The 19,093-nt window shown below is 36.9% G+C and overlaps 1 protein-coding gene across 1 annotated transcript; it reads left to right on the top strand.

Annotated features, from left to right (window-relative positions):
• Positions 1 to 16,770: 16,770 nt before the first annotated feature.
• Positions 16,771 to 18,341, top strand: LOC149244695 (uncharacterized). The gene is made up of 3 exons (XM_089368047.1): positions 16,771 to 17,558; positions 17,652 to 17,744; positions 17,917 to 18,341. Exons 1-3 carry the CDS (start codon positions 17,430 to 17,432, stop codon positions 18,112 to 18,114), a joined length of 420 nt encoding a protein of 139 aa, XP_089224173.1. The 5' UTR covers positions 16,771 to 17,429; the 3' UTR covers positions 18,115 to 18,341.
• Positions 18,342 to 19,093: the final 752 nt, after the last annotated feature.

The following is a 19,093-nucleotide window of genomic DNA, read 5'->3' as shown; positions in this document are numbered from 1 at the left end:
GCTTTTGAGGAGGTGGGACCCTTTAGATGATATCTATTTTGTTTGGGTCCACCTACATTCCTTGCTGAGGTATTGAATGACCTAGCATAGTCCCTGCAGTCATCAAGCATTCACATTTTTCAGGACTAAGAGACAGGTTCATTTCAATGCATTTGTGCAGTACTTTACCTAGGCTGGAGAGAGCCTCTTGAAAATCACAGCCATAAGGTGTAAAATCATCCATATAAATTTCTACTGCATCATGGACTAACTTGACAAAGATACTTAGGAATGCTCTCTAGAAAGTGGCAGGAGCATTACATAGGCCAAAAGGAAGGACCCTATAGGCAAACTTACCCCAAGGACAAGTGAAGGCGGTTTTATCCTGGTCTTCCGGGCTGATTTGGATTTGATTGTACCCACTAAATCCATCTAGGAAAGAGAAAAAAATTCCCTGCTAGGCCATCTAGCACTTGGTCGATGAAAGGTATAGGAAATGGTCCTTCTTTGTGGCTTTGTTCAACTCCCTTTAATCGACACAAATCCTCTACTTACCATTTTTCTTTGGAACTAACACCAAAGGAGAGGCCCACTCACTATCAAATATAGGGTAAATGAATCCTGCATCTAGCAATTTTTGCAGTTCTTCTTTGACTATATCATTAAGAGATGGATTCATCCTCCTTTGGGGTTGTCAGGCAGGCTTGCAACCCTTCTTAACGTATATGTGATGAGTACACACTGAGGGATGCACTCCCTTCATTTCTTTGTAACTCCAAGTGAAGGCATCTAAATGTTCCTTTAACATGTAGCACAACTTCTCTTCTTGTAGAGCAGATAGAGATGGATTGATTTTCAAGGTTCTCTCAAGGTTTAATTCTATGGTTTTCACATGGAGAGGGTTGGAATCGGCTAGGCATAGGTCAATTGGATGATTATTCTGGGTTTCATTTACTACATCTCTAAGGACAATGTACTACGAGTTGGATTTTGGAGTAGGTGTTCAATCAAATCATCTTCATCCTGCCATCATCCTCCCATGGTTGTTTCTAAAGTATAAAGTTTGGCGGAATAAACTTCATCTTCTTCCTCCTCCTCTAGCCATAAAATTAAATCATGCTCTAGAGATGGCTGAGAAGGATGGTATAGGACTAACTGCTTGGGCATATGCCCATTCTTGATGGTCATATTCCCAGCTCTGCAGCTGATGCAAGCACTGGCAATGGCCAACCAGGGCCTCCCAAGGATGAGAATGTAACCGATAAGCTTAGCCTTAGGCTGGAGAACTAGGAAAATTGTAGGGTAATCCCAAGAGTCAATGGAGACCATTACATCCTCCACAATCCCCTCAGGGGTCACTGTGGAGTAGTCTGCAAGTTGCAGAACTGTTGTGGTCTTCCTCAATGAACCTTGGAGGTTAATCTTGAGCATGGTGTCCTTGGTCATCACATTAATGGCAGCCCAAATATCTATCAAAGTGTGTTGGACAATGGTGCCATTAATGTGCACATCTACTACATGGCTTCCAGGGTCCAAATACTTTGGACAGATTATGTGCCCCAGCATTAAGTCAGATAGTTGTCCAATGACATTAATGGTAGGGGCATCTTTCTTCACCTCCCTGGATGCTTGAAGCACTTCTCCTTAATCAACTTATTGTAAATAGGAACATCTTTTATTGCTTGGAGAAGTGGAATATTTACACATAGATTTTTCAATTCTCCCATAAGTTCAGTCTCTTCTGGGGTAGGCTGAAGTGGTTGGGTTAATCTCTCAGGAAAGGGTGGATTTACTTGAAGAATGATTTCCTCTCTTTCTTCCTCAACCTTCCTAGGTGGAGGTGGAGGTTGGTTATTCGGGAGAACTCTCCTAGATTTCAAGTTAATTTCCTGGATTTCCATAGCATAGGCTGGATATGATGTCTCTCCACTTTATACTTGTTGAGCCTGTCTATTGTTTGGGTTTAGATTTGGCTGGGTAGGAATATGGGGTTGCTTGGGTGGGGAAGAGTGTAATAGTTGTGATTGGGGAGGTGGTGGAGGCAATAAAGCTTGAACATTGTTGTATTGGGGCCTCCACCCCTGGGGCGGTGCATTCCACTGAGGTTGTGGCGGAGCATATGGTTGAAATGACTGGTTGATTGGCTAGGAGTGATACTGAGATGCAGAGGACCAAGGAGGAGGTGGAGACCAGGAAGGATGAATAGGTGTTCCCCAAGAATGTATGGATGTGGTCTGGTTGGGGTTGTAATATGCATGGGATGACCCTTGCATGCCCTACTGGTATGGCCTAGGCCCATGAGGTCTCCTTTGGTTTATGTAGCAAAGCTGCTCAGTGACCCCTTCAACTCCTTGATATATAGCTTTGAGTCAAGGCAAAGAAGGGCACTTGTCTGTAGAGTGATTTTCTTCACAGACTGAGTAAATTTCAATAGAATTTAATGGACATTCATTCCTAGGGTGCCTCCTGGTGCATCTAGGACAAAAAATGGCCAAGGCTCTCTCTTCTTTCTCCCACTTTCTCTTAATGTGCATAGTTTCCATTTGTAAGGCAAGGGTTTGCAACATCTCACTCTTGAAATCTTCTAGCATGTTTCCAATTTCACCCTTAATGGATGAGTTGGAAGAGGATGTACTGACCATAAGTTGGCTACCCCTACCCTTTTTCCTAGCCACCCTAGAATGGTTTCTAAAGATAATATTGATGTCCTCATAGGGTAACTGGTAGATATCTCATCCTGCTAACAAGTGTGGGGTATCCAGAAGATCTTCCCTTAATCCCCTCAGCAAGACTAGCTTTAGTGACTTAGGGTCAAGTGTGCACCTGGCCCTTTTGTAAATAAGTTGGAATCTTTCTTCATAATCCTCTAGGGATTCATCATTGCCTAAGGTCATCCTAAAAATTTCCTCTTTAGTATCCTTTGACCTACAGTAGTCTCGACATTTTTTGTTGAAGGTTTGCTTCATTTGAGCCCAAGTTGTGATGTTATCCCCAGGTAAACCCATGAACCAATTCAATGCTACATCCTTGAGGGTACATGGAAATAGTTTCAACTTGTGCTCGTCATCTGTATAGTCATAGGTTTGGCATATAACATCAAACTCAAATAGGAAAGTGTTAGGACCCTCTATGGTCAAGCCATGGAAATGAGGAAGGGAGAAGGGTTTATATTTTTCATCTTAGTGTCCCCATTGGTTTCCCTGATGGGGAAGGCACCCTCAACTCTCTCTCTATTCACTATGTCATTTCTGTTTTCAGCCATTGGTTCGGTAGGAATGGGTTCTTCTTGTTCTTCTTCCCCTGTAGGTTCTTCAAATATGTCAGGTTGCTCACCTAAGGGTTCCCCTAGTTCACAACCACTAAAGAAGAGGGAAGGTTGGTTTTTGGATGCAGTGGGGGTATTTGGAAAATTTTTCCCTAAGTTATCCCTATTCCTACGAGGCATGAAAGGAAATGTTTTTTGTTTGGTTTTGTGTTTTTTCAAACTTGGAAAGTACTTTTCAAAATTGAAATTGCAAATTGAATGAAAACTATTGACTGAATGAAAAACTATTTGTTGAATTGAAATCTTGCTTGCAAAATGGAAAGGAAAGCAGAGAATGTAGAATGAAAAAGGAAGCAACTAAATTACTTTGCAGAAATAAAACTAATGGTAGAATATTAGAAACAAGATTCAAATAGAAGAAAGAAAGTCGTAATCACATATTACTCAGACACCTCCCCAGCAACGGTGCCAAAAAGTGATGAGCACCAGTGTTGGAGAGGTAAATCCCCTATGCGGATAGAGGCGATCCCCACTAGCCCAGAATGGGTCTAGCAACAATCAAACAATGCTACCACGCAGGTTCCTAATTACAAATTAAAGGTAAATGATGAGAGCCTACTTAGATTCCAACGCTAGTGTTGTAGAAGAGTCGATACTCCCGTTCCTTTGCTCCGGCCGGTCACGATCCTCACGATCTCCGTGAATGGACACCTGCACATGCAAAGAACGACACAAATACAAGCATAAAATCCAATAGATGCAATTATATATCGGTCAAAAAAGATATAACTCAAACATCATTACAATGAACAACAAGAGTGGAACCATAATGATAGTCATCTATTATTGATAATCAACAAAGAAGAATACAACCATAGTTCTGACGTCGAATCCTCCTTTGGCTGGGTGATCAGCTACATATGTCTTGCAAAGCTTGTCGGGATAGAGAACAAGCCTCTCTCTCTTTGATTATGGATGCAAAGAAGACTCTTACAGCAATCTCTTAGACTTCTTACAGTATAATTCTCCCTATGCTTGAACTAGCTTGTCCAAGGCAACATAACAAGCTTTTATAGATGGAGGAAAAGGAGATACAATGAATCACACCATCTATGGGATTGGGTTTATCCTCAAAAGCTATTATGGATAGAGGAAAGGGAGATACGATGAATCAGGACATCCATGGGATTGGCATTATCCTTAAAAAGCTTCATGAGTCGAAAGGAAACAACCTTTGGGCGTGCGTTTGTTAAAAAGCTTTCCCAAACTCGGTTGGCGTGGGTATAACTCTGAGACAGAGCGCCAACTGGCGCGCCCTCTTTTGAGGATTTTCCCCATTGGTGCGGGTAATACACTGTGGATCCGCGCTAATGGAAAAAGAGAACTTTTTAAGGATATTCTGCAGGAGATGTCTTCAGGGCATATGAAGTCCATACTTAGGGAAACATAATGCAAGTGTTTTCAAGTTATGTCACTTCTCATAGGTCCCGGAATGAGTCCTCCAAAGTGCGGGAAAGGGGTAACAGGGACGGTGAAAAATTGTGACAAATTACTGTGTAACAGATGCCCCCTAAAGCATGAGGCTCGAGAGAGAGGGGTGAAATGATTTACAAGAACACATGCAGCTGCCGCCGGAGAATCTGCATAGAGAGGTACAACTGATAGCTCAAGTACATGATATATATGGTATGGGCGCAGCCATCCATAACAGAGTACATAATAATCTAGATCCAAGGTATGGGCGTAGCCATCCGGTGAGGATCGATGAATAGACTCAGGCATGGTCGCAGCCATCCAGTGAATGAGTCATGCAACAATAATACACAAAATCGCAACCTGGATTCCAACAGACAAAATCCACAGTCTTGTGCTCCATCTCGACCCGAACAAAAGTACAAGTTCAAGCATGTGAATACATGAGTTGAAGTCGAAAATGCCTGAACATCGTCTGATTACCAGTCAATAATGAAAACTGTTAACAGATGCGAGAGGTACCACCAATAATGACAATGGCCCTCAAGGTACTATAGGTACAATCTACGGCGTGTGAATCAGTGAGCCGGCATCGAACGCCCGTAGAATCATTCGATCGGAGGCCAATGATGAAAACCTCACGTCGAACACGAAGAACCTGCCATTGAGGCATGCAGGCTCCAAGGCACCGGAAGGGAGTCTCTAGATCAGTTTCCTAGATAATGAGCTGAAGTCGACAGGAAGTGACCTTGATCGAAGGTGGGCCATAGTGTTTCCCACATCATCGACACGAGACAGAGGAAGAATGTTGTGGTGGATCAGAATTATGTGAGCTATCAGAGGGAGGTTGTTATTCTGCAGAGGTCAACTTCTCTTGAACATATCGGCGGCACGACAATGGACTTGGCAGTATTTGACATCAATGGATCAAAGGTCATGGTGACAAGGCAATGAGAAAATGAGAGGTCAAACAGGATCACCCAAATCCACGGAGAAAAGTGAAAAACGAGATGAGATGTCCCCACCCAGACACGAAAGCAGACAAGTGCCATGTTCAAGAGCGACATACTGCCGACACGACAATAATCATGGTTCCATTTTCCCCCACCATTTCTGGTGAGTACCCCAGTTATTTTTATTAACAAGCTTGATGGGGATAGGATATGCTTGTAAAGCATCATCTCGACGGACTCCAATGTCATCAAGTTTTAACGAGTCTGACAGAGGAAGAACTCGGCGTCTTTTCATGTTTAGAGAGTTTGAAAAGACAACAGAAAAGAAAACTCCAAGGATGTCATTTTTCGTAAAGTTGTGTCTCTCGAGCCCGAAAAAGTATAAAACAATGCTCGAAAGAACTGCCCGACCATTACGATCGAGGAGTACTTTTCATGAGTAGTGATTTCGACCTGAAAAAGTAAAAAAGCGATCAAAGCCACGTCGCTTCGTAACCGTTAACGAATCTGAAACGACAAGGGTCCGACAATCTTTTCGTTTTTACACGGTCGGAAAAGAGTTTAAAGACGACCGCCTCTTATTTATGTTTAATAAGTCAAGAGGGTTAACTCGGCGATCTTTTCATGTTTAGAGAGTCAGAAAAGCGCTGAAAGATGACTCCACAGTGACTTTTTCGTGTATTTACCGAGTCCGAAAAAGTATAAAATACAACTCGTTTCACCATCGAAGTTGCGTAAAAGACCTGTCGCTGCACAAAAAGCAAGTGTAAAACCCATTTTCGACCAAAGACATATTAAAAAATTCAAAAAGTAACTTTTCAAACCTGAGTATAAGTCAAAAAGTTATAAATATGGTGAAAATGGTAAAAATAGAATTACTTTTACTTTTTACCTCTCTGAAGAGTAGCAGTGGTCTGTTTGGGGAGTGAACTTCAGACGGTGATTACGACCAATCCGTGCAACCATTCGATATTTTGTCGGTTCCAGGTAAGAGGCGCTTCCCTTGCCGGAGTAGTGTTGGGAAGTAGTTCGACGGCCAATTTTAATGAAGGGATTTCGCACTCGATTGGAAGGGTAGCCTCTAGTCCATAAACTAGTTGAAATGGATCAAATTTAATGGGTTGAATGGGTCAAATTTAACCCATGTTTGGCTATCAGGTTGTTTTATCAACATAGTAGTAGGAGGAAAAGGGTTTCCATTCTATTTGAGAGTATTTTGTTCCATAGATGAGTAGACTAACTCAAAGTGGATAAAGGAAGAAACCAAACAAATAAGGTTTGTGTTCTATAACAATGCACAAACCACATGTCTCATTTATTTATATATGCATCCATTTCCATTGAGAGAAAAAGAGAGAAGTGAAGCCTCACCTTCCCATGTTTTCTCTTGAAAGGGTTTTCCAAGTCATATCTTATGTAATTATGGTTTTGTGAGTGATTATTTTACTTGTTCTCTATTTTCTATATATTTATTTTTTTCATGCATATAAATTAAATGGTAACTTAATAATTCAAGTAGCCTAAGGAAAATTAACACTTATAGTATAGATTTCAAAGTTGAGTAAATATTTTTATCAGATTAGTTGTGAAAATTTTCCCAATCAAATATCCATTGGCGTTTATGGATCATATTGATATTAGATTAGGTTTCTTTGAGTATATTGTGGGGATTTCCAGGTAATCCATATACTTTAAGTTGAAATTCATAAAACCCAACCCATAGAAAATGATTCTATTAATAACCATGTAGTGTATATTCTTTCTTGCACAAAAGGAAGTATATTATTACATGTCACTACAATGCTCCACTTAAGGCTCATGATTAATCAATATTATTCATATATTATAAATGCAAAATAAATATCAACATGCATGTGTTAATGATATGATAATTTTTTACAATGTTAGTCTTCTTAGACTGTGGCAATCTAGTGTTGATTTTTAGCTAGTTTTTCTCAACATGTAGTCATGATATACATTGCAAAGTATGCTTCAAAAGTAAAAAAGAGGTTATAAAGTTGTCAAGATATGATGAAAAAATTTGAAAACATAAAAGACATTGGATATCCTTCTTTGTGTGCATAAAAAAGGTTCCTTATAAAAACACTTGTATATCATGACATTACAACACAAGAAATCTACATCTTGTTTTGTGTAATTGAAATTCTTTTTCTCTTGAATGTTGGAACAAAAGTATCAACAAAACTATCAAGGGATACTCATGAATTGTCATTCCAAAATACTTTTGTTCAAATATATAAAACTCTACATAATTTTAGAGAAAAAATTTAGATTTTTTATATTTCATGCGCAATGTAAAAAAGAGTTGTTGAAACATAGATGTTTCCATTCTCTTGAACTCATTTTTATTCATTATTCTATTATATTCCCAATAAGGGATCAGAAGAGCTCGAGACTTTATTTCGATGAAGTTTCTTTTCTACAAACCATTCCATAACATTGCATTAGATATCGAATTTTCAAGTGAAATAGTGATGAAGGAGAACAGACCACTAGACATAACAGTCTATTTAGACTAGATAGGGGTCATGAAATCTTTGCGGGGCGGATTTCCCTCATAAATTGTACAAACTAGAAATTCTACTAGGAATTTGAGTAAAGCATGTGGTTCATTGTAAATATGTTGAGGTGTTGGTATTCTAAAATCATTAGCCAAGTGGTCTTTTGTCAATGTAGAAATTAATGTGTAGATTCAAAACTACTCCTAAAATTTACTAAATCACAATACTTGAAGCTACTCTACTCATATGTGGAAACAAAATCATGATTGAGAACACAAATCATTAACAAGCATCAAGAATTTAACAAACATACACAGATATTTATCTAGGGGAAATCAACTACTCAAAACCCCTTACTATCTGTATTGCATTAATCGAAGAATATCGATGAATACAATATGCTCTGCTCAAGCTTGAGCTCAACTTGCACCTGTATCTTTTATCCTCTACTTGACTAGTCAACCTTGGACAATACTTAGCCAAAATTTCGATCCTCCAAGACCCCATTTCCTTGCATTGTTCCCTTTGGAATTAGGCCCCTTTTAATAAGGGAATTCACCAATTTGGACTGCGAAATTCCTATAGTACCTTCTCTAACTGCATGCATGACCTAATACAACTTTGACTAGTTTACAATTGATAATACATTACCCTTGAACTCCAACCTCAACCGGAACTCAAATTGTCTACATGCATGAGTTAATTTAGGTTGATTGATCAATTAAATGGATGATTACTCAATGTGAAAAAAGTTACATTCCCTTGTCACTTAATGTGAAAAACGTTACACACCCTTGACTGAACCTCCACTAGTTCTACTAATAATGAGAACTAGTTACACTGAAAATAACTCAAATTAACTAAAATACATTGCTACAAATTAGAAATCAATCATGTAGAATTGAACTCAAGTGTATTCAACTCGAATTTACTAAGTTAATTGAGTGACAAGAGCAATGTCACCTTAGTTAACTACCTCTGAGTATTTTAATGAAATTGATATTCAAATTTTCTCCTAATTTAATCAAGGAAAAATTAAATTAGGAATTTCTTGCTACATTTTCAACACTCCCTCTCAGCAAGAAATGGATTATTAGATACCCCAATTCTGCTACTATGGAACTCAAATTTTCCTCTTGACAAAGCCTTTGTCAAAATATATGTATCATGTTCTTCTATCAGAAAGTACTGCTACAACATAATCTACCTCTGCACACAATATCGTAGATTGTAATATTGGATGTCGATATGCTTGGATCGATCATGAAAAACTGGATTCTCAGAGAGTTTGATACAACTCTGATTGTCACAGTAAATCACCGTAGGATCCATTCTCTGACCAAATGACCCAACAAGAATATCTCTCATCCAGATAACCTCAAATGTTGCTTGAATTGTAGGCATGTACTTTGCTTCTACTGAGATGAGTGCCATAGATATCTACTTCCTGCTATACCAATAAATTGTTGCTAACCCAACACTGAAAAGTCCCCTTGAAGTGCTCTTCCTGTCTGATGGACTAGCCACCCAATTTGCATCTATGAAGCCTTCCAGATTCACTCCCTTTGTCTGTATGTACCAAAGACCAAACTGAGTAGTGCCTGAGATGTATCTCAGCACATGCTTTTCTTCCTTCTAATACAGTTTGGTTGGCTTAATCATGGCTTGACTAAGCTAGTTAACTGCATAAAAAATGTTTGGTTTTGTGTTCACCAAATATATGAGTGAATCAACAAGTTATATGTAAATGGTAGCCTTCACTTCCTCACCTAAAGTGGCATCCTCTTTCTTCTAGTTACCTGCTAGAGTACAGTCCATCAGTTTGCTAGTCTCCATGCAAAACTTCTTCAGTATCTCATTGACATACTTTCCCTGAGAGATAAACAGTTCCCCATCTCCTTGCCATACTTCCAAACCAAGGAAATAATGCATGAGTCCCATGACCTTCATCTCGAACTCTCTTGCAATGTCTTCCTTGCAAGTTTTGATCAGCTTCTCATCACCAGTAAGGATTAAGTCATCGACATATAAAACAATAATCAACATTTACCTTCTACCACTAAAGGTTTTGCATCTGCTTCACTTTTCGTGAAGCCCAAACCAATGAGATAGCTATCGATCCCAGTACACAAAGCACGGGATGCTTCACTACAACAAAACTAGCGATTAGCGTCCCTTTTTACTTCTTTTTTTGCATCTAGAGCCCATTTTTGGTGCTATTTGCATCCATTTATCAAATATGGTGCAAAACTTGACACAAAATTTGCATCAAGTTTTGTATCAAATCTTACACCAAGTTTAGCACCAGGTATTACAATAGGTTTTGCACCACGTTTTGCACCAAATTTTATGCCAAATTTTGTGTCATCCTTTACACCAGGTTTTGTTCCAGGTTTTGCATCAAGTTTGGCACCTAATTTTGTTTGACATACTTTTGCATCCTCATTTGCATCCACTTTTTGCACCTACACTTGCATCAACTTTTGCATCGACTTTCGCATCCTTTTTTGCATCCTTTTTTAAATCATTTTTTGCATCCATTTTTTCATCCATTTGTGCATCCCTTTTGCGCCAAGTTTTACATCGTGTTTTGTGTCTAGTTTTGCATAAAATTTTGCATCTACTTTTGTTGCATCCACTTTGCCCTCTTGTTTGGCATCCATATTTACATCCTCTTTTGCATCTATTATTGTACCCACTATTGCATCTAATATTTTTGTGCCACAATTAGCGCCTAGTTTGGCACCTCCTTTTGCACCCACTTTTGATTATAATTTTGCATCCACATTTGCATCCTCATTTGCGTCTAGGTTTTCATCAACTGCTACATCTATTTTTGCATCCCTTTTTGTATCCAATTTTGGACCGAGATTTGCATCGGGTTTTGTGTCTCGTTTTGCATCGACTTCTATTGCATCCACTTTTGCACACAATTTTGCATCCACTGTTGCACCCATTTTAAATTTCACTTTTTGCATCCCTTTTTACATCTTCATTTGCATCATACTTTGATTCTTTTTTTGCATCTATCATTACATCCACTTTTGTTATGCCACAATTTGCACCATGTTTTGCACTCACTGTTGTATCCACGTTTGCTTCCAATTTTGCATCCATGTTCACATCCTCTTTTTCATCAAATATTGCATCTATTTTTGCATCCACTTTTATGTCAGGTTTATGCATTGGGTTTTGCATCTCGTTTTGTATCTACTTTTGCATCTACTTACATTATATCCATTTTTTGCATCCAATTTTGTTTTGCCTGTTGCATCAATGTTTGCTTCCACTTTTACATCCATTTTTGCATCTTATTTTGCATAGTTTTTGTCTATTGTTACATCCACTTTTGTTGCACCATATCTTGCGCCTACCATTGCAACCACATTTGCTTCCACGTTTGCATCCCCTATTGCATCCACTTTTGTTTCATCCATTTTTGCATATACTTTTGTTTCCGTTGTTGCATCCACATTTGTTTCACCACAATTTGTGCCAAGTTTTACACCTACCATTGGACCCATGTTTGCTTCCACTTTTGCCTTCATGTTTGCATCCAAGTTTGCATTGACAACTGCATCTACTTTTGCGTCCACTTTTGTGTCAAGTTTTTCATGTTGTTGTGCATCTACTTATGTTGTATCCACTTTTCATCCAATTTTACTTCTATTGTTGCCCCCATTTCTATGTTCGCTTTTGCATCCCTTTTCCAACACTCATCATATTTTCTGCATTGATGATATTCCTTATGGCATTGACAATTATGAACAATTGATGACAATGTCAATAATATTGACAATGATGAAAATGAAGATGATGGCGATGACATGAATTGTGATTATGATGATAAAGACGATAGTGGTTACAATGACAATGATGATGATGGCAATGATTATGATGATGACGATGCTAATGACGTTGGCGAATCTTCCCAATTTTAGATGTTGTCATTGTCATAATCATAAGCATTATCTTTGGTGTCATGATCATCATTTTCATCTAGGTCATCATCAAAAACAATAATGGCATGAATGATGATGATGCATGATTACAACAATGTCGATAGAAATTACATTAATGATGATGATGGGGATGATAAAAATGACAATGACGATAATAATGGTGGTGATGATGATCATCATCAATCATCTGTCAAAAATAGAGTTGTTATTTCTCTTACGTATATCAATGTGTCCTAAACAACCCTTTTCTAGCACTGATCACATTTTTTGGGTTGATGATATTTCTTACAACATCTACAATTATGAACAATTGCAAACAATGTCCATAATGATGATGATGATGGCATGAATGGTGATTATGATGATAATGTAATGATGGCAATAACAATGCCAAGGATGATGGTGATGATGATGACAATGATTATGATAATGAGAATGACCTTACAATCTTATGGATTCGTGAACAATTACTCGTTTCAATACCATCTTCTGGATACGTATTACTATCATACTTTTTAAATTTTCTGTCTCTCTTGAGGTATCTTACTATAATGGTGTTGTCAACACTAGAAAGATATCTTGTTGTAATGGTGGTTCTAATGTTAGCACTAGCAAAGTTTAGTAGGGAGGATGCTACTACAAGAGGAATTCCTTCTAAGTGACTATTAGAAGGGTACTAAATAGGACTAAAGACTATTGGCTATTGGAATGGCTAAGTTATACTAGATCTAGATCTTTATCTCGATAGAGAAGAGAGTAAAGAAGTGAAACGTAGAGATGCGAGTATCATATGTCTAGACGAGTATAATATGTATAGAGCTCGAAGAGAATGAAATTCTCTGAGAGCTAGCCATGGCTCAAAGAGCCTCTTTTTAGTTGTTGAATTTAATGTCGACTGCTTTCTCCTTTCCCTTATTTCCTCTCTCTTATTCTTTTTTCTTTTCTCCTTTCTCTTATTCCCCTGTCCTTTCCCCCCTCTCCCTACCCGTACCCCACCCTTGCCCGGACGTCCCTCAAGCGTGCCTTCCCCTATCCTCGCCCTATGATCGCTTACCGCTTATCTTTTTTCTTGAACTCGTACCTTTGATGGCTCCTCCGGAGAGCGTTCCGTTCTCCTGCGGTGTCGCCCCTTACCTCTTTCAGAGTAAGATAGACTTCTTTCTTCAAACAAGTAACAGTTGTTCGAAAAAAAAGAACAACCAACAACACCCAAAGTACTCATACCGACTTTCTCTCCTACCGAACCGAAGAAAAGCGTAGGTAACCGACTTTCTTTCTCTCGATACGGCAACCGAAGGGAAGCGTAGGTAACCGACTTTCTTTCTCTCCTCCCGAAGGTAACTACAAAAGGTTGGCATTCATCTACCGAAGGGAGGACGACAGGTAACTGACTTTCTTTCTCTCGATACGACAACACAACTACCAAAGGTAGGCATTCTTTCCGGCATCTTTCCAACTCTTGCTCTTACCTCTCTTTCCAAAGGAAGGAAGGGGTGTGTGGGGGGAAGGAAGGATCAGCTTCCTTCCCACCGCCAATGAAGGAAGGGGGTTGTAAGGAAAATATTATTAGTGCCAAATGAAAATTTATGTTAGGGATGCTTTCACATAGTTAGTTTTGTAATTATTATAAACATCACATACATAACAACCACATCACATATCTAAATAGACTGTTATGTCTAGTGGTCTGTTCTCCTTCATCACTATTTCACTTGAAAATTCGATATCTAATGCAATGTTATGGAATGGTTTGTAGAAAAGAAACTTCATCGAAATAAAGTCTCGAGCTCTTCTGATCCCTTATTGGGAATATAATAGAATAATGAATAAAAATGAGTTCAAGAGAATGGAAACATCTATGTTTCAACAACTCTTTTTTACATTGCGCATGAAATATAAAAAATCTAAATTTTTTCTCTAAAATTATGAAGAGTTTTATATATTTGAACAAAAGTATTTTGGAATGACAATTGATGAGCATCCCTTGATAGTTTTGTTGATACTTTTGTTCCAACATTCAAGAGAAAAATAATTTCAATTACACAAAACAAGATGTAGATTTCTTGTGTTGTAATGTCATGATATACAAGTGTTTTTATAAGGAACCTTTTTTATGCACAAAAAGAAGGATATCCAATGTCTTTTATGTTTTCAAATTTTTTCATCATATCTTGACAACTTTATAACCTCTTTTTTACTTTTGAATCATACTTTGCAATGTATATCATGACTACATGTTGAGAAAAACTAGCTAAAAATCAACACTAGATTGCCACAGTCTAAGAAGACTAACATTGTAAAAAATTATCATATCATTAACACATTCATGTTGATATTTCTTTTGCATTTATAATATATGAATAATATTGATTAATCATGAGCCTTCAGTGGAGCATTGTAGTGACATGTAATAATATACTTCCTTTTGTGCAAGAAAGAATATACATTACATGGTTATTAATAGAATCATTTTCTATGGGTTGGGTTTTATGAATTTCAACTTAAAGTATATGGATTACCTGGAAATCCCCACAATATACTCAAAGAAACCTAATCTAATATCAATATGATCCATAAACTCCAATGGATATTTGATTGGGAAAATTTTCACAACTAATCTGATAAAAATATTTACTCAACTTTGAAATCTATACTATAAGTGTTAATTTTCCTTAGGCTACTTGAATTATTAAGTTACCATTTAATTTATATGCATGAAAAAAATAAATATATAGAAAATAGAGAACAAGTAAAATAATCACTCACAAAACCATAATTACATAAGATATGACTTGGAAAACCCTTTCAAGAGAAAACATGGGAAGGTGAGGCTTCACTTCTCTCTTTTTCTCTCAATGGAAATGGATGCATATATAAATAAATGAGACATGTGGTTTGTGCATTGTTATAGAACACAAACCTTATTTGTTTGGTTTCTTCCTTTATCCACTTTGAGTTAGTCTACTCATCTATGGAACAAAATACTCTCAAATAGAATGGAAACCCTTTTCCTCCTACTACTATGTTGATAAAACAACCTGATAGCCAAACATGGGTTAAATTTGACCCATTTGTAAGCCTGACATTGTGTTTGTCTAATAAACAAAGTTGTCAAGTGAAGCAATTGAAATGGTATATTTGAAAAAACACAAAAGATAGAAGAAAACAATGGGCAGAGTATATGGCCTTCTGATATGGTGGGATCAAATCAAATTTTGTACAAGTATATGTAGGGAGATTATGGGTAAGCTAAGACTTCTCCTCGAGCATTGGAACTTGTAATTTTATGTAACAAATGTCTATGGAACTAATTTAGCTGTTTCAAAACCTATCTATTGGAAACTCTTGTAATAAGAAATGAAGAACTATTGCAATTACCCTGCAGAGGTTTTAATAACACCTGGTATTCTGGTTAGTGATTTTATTAGACCTCATGTGCATATCCTACATGCACAGGATGGACTATTCATATGTTACAGGGTATTATTCTTATTATTTAGGGTGCACATCTTCAGGTGCTCAAGAACGATTACTAGAACAATCAGTTAATTCTGCAATTTAAAGGATGAAAAAGGAGGTTATAGGAGTCTAGTTTTGGTTCTCATCTACAATGTCACACTAGTCTACCTGGGCATGGTTCTCATGGTTTAATAGTGACTTGAGGAGTCATAATACCACAGATCACTAAACACGAACAGCTAAGGTAGCCCAAGGACAATAGCCATCTTTACACATTAATTAACAGGTCTTACATTAATTATCCTAGGGGGTTTTAATACTTCCAAATGCTTAAAAAACAGTTAGCAGAGCATTCACATTACACATTCCAGCAATCTTTTCTATAAACCAACCAAATGCAGTCAGGAGAGCCCTCCTTTTAAACTATACAACCTTATTGTTAGTATGATCAACCTTATTTTAATATATAGTGTGACAAACCGTATGTGACAGGCAGGTGGAAAACTTTTCTCGCAATTGACTAAGCGACGTCCTGCGAGCCAGACTTGAGACGGAAACCCTCATCAGAAGTATATGCTTGGCTCTTTTCCAAACAAATGAAGAGTCAATGAGGTTTTGTGTAATCACTTCTGGTATCGTATTGGGTTATTGTTAGAAGCGATAATTGGATTCGGATTCTCATCGAGTGAGTTGTTCTGCTTTCTCAATTTGAGAGGGTTTGTTTGGAGGGAAAAACGAAAGAGGACATACAAGAATAGTGAGGGGAAAGATGCAGAGGAAGAGGATTGAGAACATCGCCAGCAGGCAAGCTACATTTGCCAAACGTAGGTGGATTGCTAAAGAAAGCTTACGAGCTCTCGGTGCTCTGCACTGCAGAAGTTGAACTTGTGATTTTATCCCCAGTAGGAAAGCTCTATGAACTGTTTTTTCGTGCAAATCCTACTATTTTGATTCTAATAATCATGGCTATGCAAACCTCATGAGATTCTTACTAATAACCCCGGTGGTGCAAGCCCTAGTAAGCTCGATGTTGAAAAACTTAGTGTAAAACCTCCAAAACGCTGGTTTTGTTGTAGTGCTTATTGGAGAGTATATAAAAAATTTCACACCTTTTTATGAGATATGGGAGGAAAACATGTTAAAGATTTTTAATAAATATAAAATTTCCCAAATGATGCTAGTTACGTGTGATTCTTTTTTCATTGTTTGTGATTATGAAAAATGAAACTCAATGTTTTTTCATTAGTGCACACATATTTCATTATATAATTGCATATAGAAAAATCATTCCAGAGTCGATAACAATAAAAGTGAAGAATTTATGGTCCAACGTTATATTTAAGGGAGACGTTTAAGGATGACGTTTGAATTTTGTTTTTCATTTTAAGACATTTGGAGCAAATATTAGGAAGGACTTTGAGAAAGGATTGTCCTTGATTTTCGAAAATGGAGTTGTTCCTTTCTAGCCATATGCCCCAAGTGACCATCAAAGGGAGAGCTCATATGTTTTTTGGATGTTTTCTTTATAGCCATTTTTTTACACATATCCATAGGGTCCCCATGCCATTGATGTGAATTACTTGTTCGGTTTTTTTTAACCAAAATTTTTAACCAAACAAGAAAAATTAAAAAAATACCTCAAGATCAAAGACTGAAACAAAGACCTATTGACATACCTTTTAAAGTATGGAAAGAACTTGTAAAATCATATGAGAAGTTGGATGCACAAAGAAAAGCCGGCAATGAGAGCATTCAGGTATTGAATTTTTCATTAAACATTATTTAGAATGTATTAATACTTATAAGTATCTTAGACATGTATTTGTGTGAAAATAAATTGAATTGGTTTATGTTTAAGGACAAGGCATCCAAGGCGAGGTTAACCAAGACAAAAGTCACTCATCGTAGTGGCCAGAAAGGTTTAAAAGAACTGATAACAACCTTTGTAAGTATATTAAACATGTGATATTTTTTTAATAAATTTTGTACTAGAAGAAAGTCATTGTTATCTAATTTCTCCCTATTTATTGATTGATAGGAACTAAAATATGGAAGACCTCCAAATCATTTGGAAAAGGAGGTGCTGCAGCAAAAGAGATGGGTTGAATTTGTTGTTTGGATGGACTCTATGGTATGTAATCTTAGTTGGATTTCCAATATACTTTTAAACCATATTTTCATTTTATTTTTTAGTACTATTAGGTATTATATCTTACCTCATTTTATGGTTAACATTGTATAACAAAAACATGCGTTGTGTTATGTAATTAATACTAACATGTAATATTGATTTTTTTTGTCAGAATGCTATAGGTAATGATTGCCAAGACGATGATCCAAATTATGTTCAACATATATCAGGAGATGATGAGGATGAGGATGAGGATGATGGTGCTGAAGGAGGAGATGATGATGATAGTTCCGGTGTTGGTGATGACATGGATCAGAGTAATGAGGATGGTCAAGATGATCATGAGTATGATCTTGGTGGTGGTAGCTAGGCATGCACATGCATTGTTTTTTATGAAGAAATTATTGTGTAGAATGACATTGTTATGTTTAGATGGGTGTTGTGAATTTACCCTATATCAATGAGACATTTTGATTTTGTAATCATACGATGAGTTTGATTTATGTATGTTGTTAATTTATCGTAGAATAACGATATTCATGAAATATTTTGATTTGTTAATCATATTTGAATTTTACTTGTTTTGATGAAAAATAATACTGATTTTATTAGTATTATGTTGCTATTTTATACATGTTTTGAAAATTGTTAATGACACATTGTTATTTTTTTGGATGGATGTTGTCAATTTCTCTTAAATTTCTTTACAAATGATTTTGAATTGTGATATCTGCTTTAATGATATTTAGAAACTATCATATATTTCACTATGAATCTATAAAGGGGGTCATATATGTAAAGAAAAATATACTCTATATAAGAAGTCAAATGCGGATGTAACCATGGATGCAAAATTGAAAGTAAAATTCGATGTTAAATTAGGAATTAATACAAAATGCAAACAATTGACATACAAAGTGTTTTAAATTAGAAGTGAAAAATTGTGCAATAGTTGACACAAAGAAGGGAACAAAACATGGCATACAAAAGGATATCAAATTGGGCAAAAACAAGGACACATAAATGGGCACCAAATTAGATGCAAAAAAAGACAACAACTAGATGTAAAATAAGATGCAAAGTTGAGCGTTAAAAAGAAGCAAAAAACGTTACAAATTAATATGCCAAATGATGATGCAAATAATGGTGTAAATTTGGGATGCAAACTTGGGTGCAAAAAAGGAAAAAAAAAGATGTAAGAAAAGACATAAAACAAGATGCAAAATGGGGCTGGAAAAAGGTGAAACCAAGGATGCCATATTGGATGTAAAAAATGATTCCTAATCACATGCAAATTTAGGCTTGAACTCAGACACAAAATTATATGCAAATGTGGAAACAAAATGAGG

The sequence above is a fragment of the Pinus tabuliformis genome, chromosome 8, assembly GCF_031772625.1.
Source record: "Pinus tabuliformis cultivar Carrire ecotype Pingquan chromosome 8, CPIR1, whole genome shotgun sequence".
In the NCBI taxonomy this organism is placed as follows: Eukaryota; Viridiplantae; Streptophyta; class Pinopsida; order Pinales; family Pinaceae; genus Pinus; species Pinus tabuliformis.
This window is presented reverse-complemented; position numbering and strand designations above follow the sequence as displayed.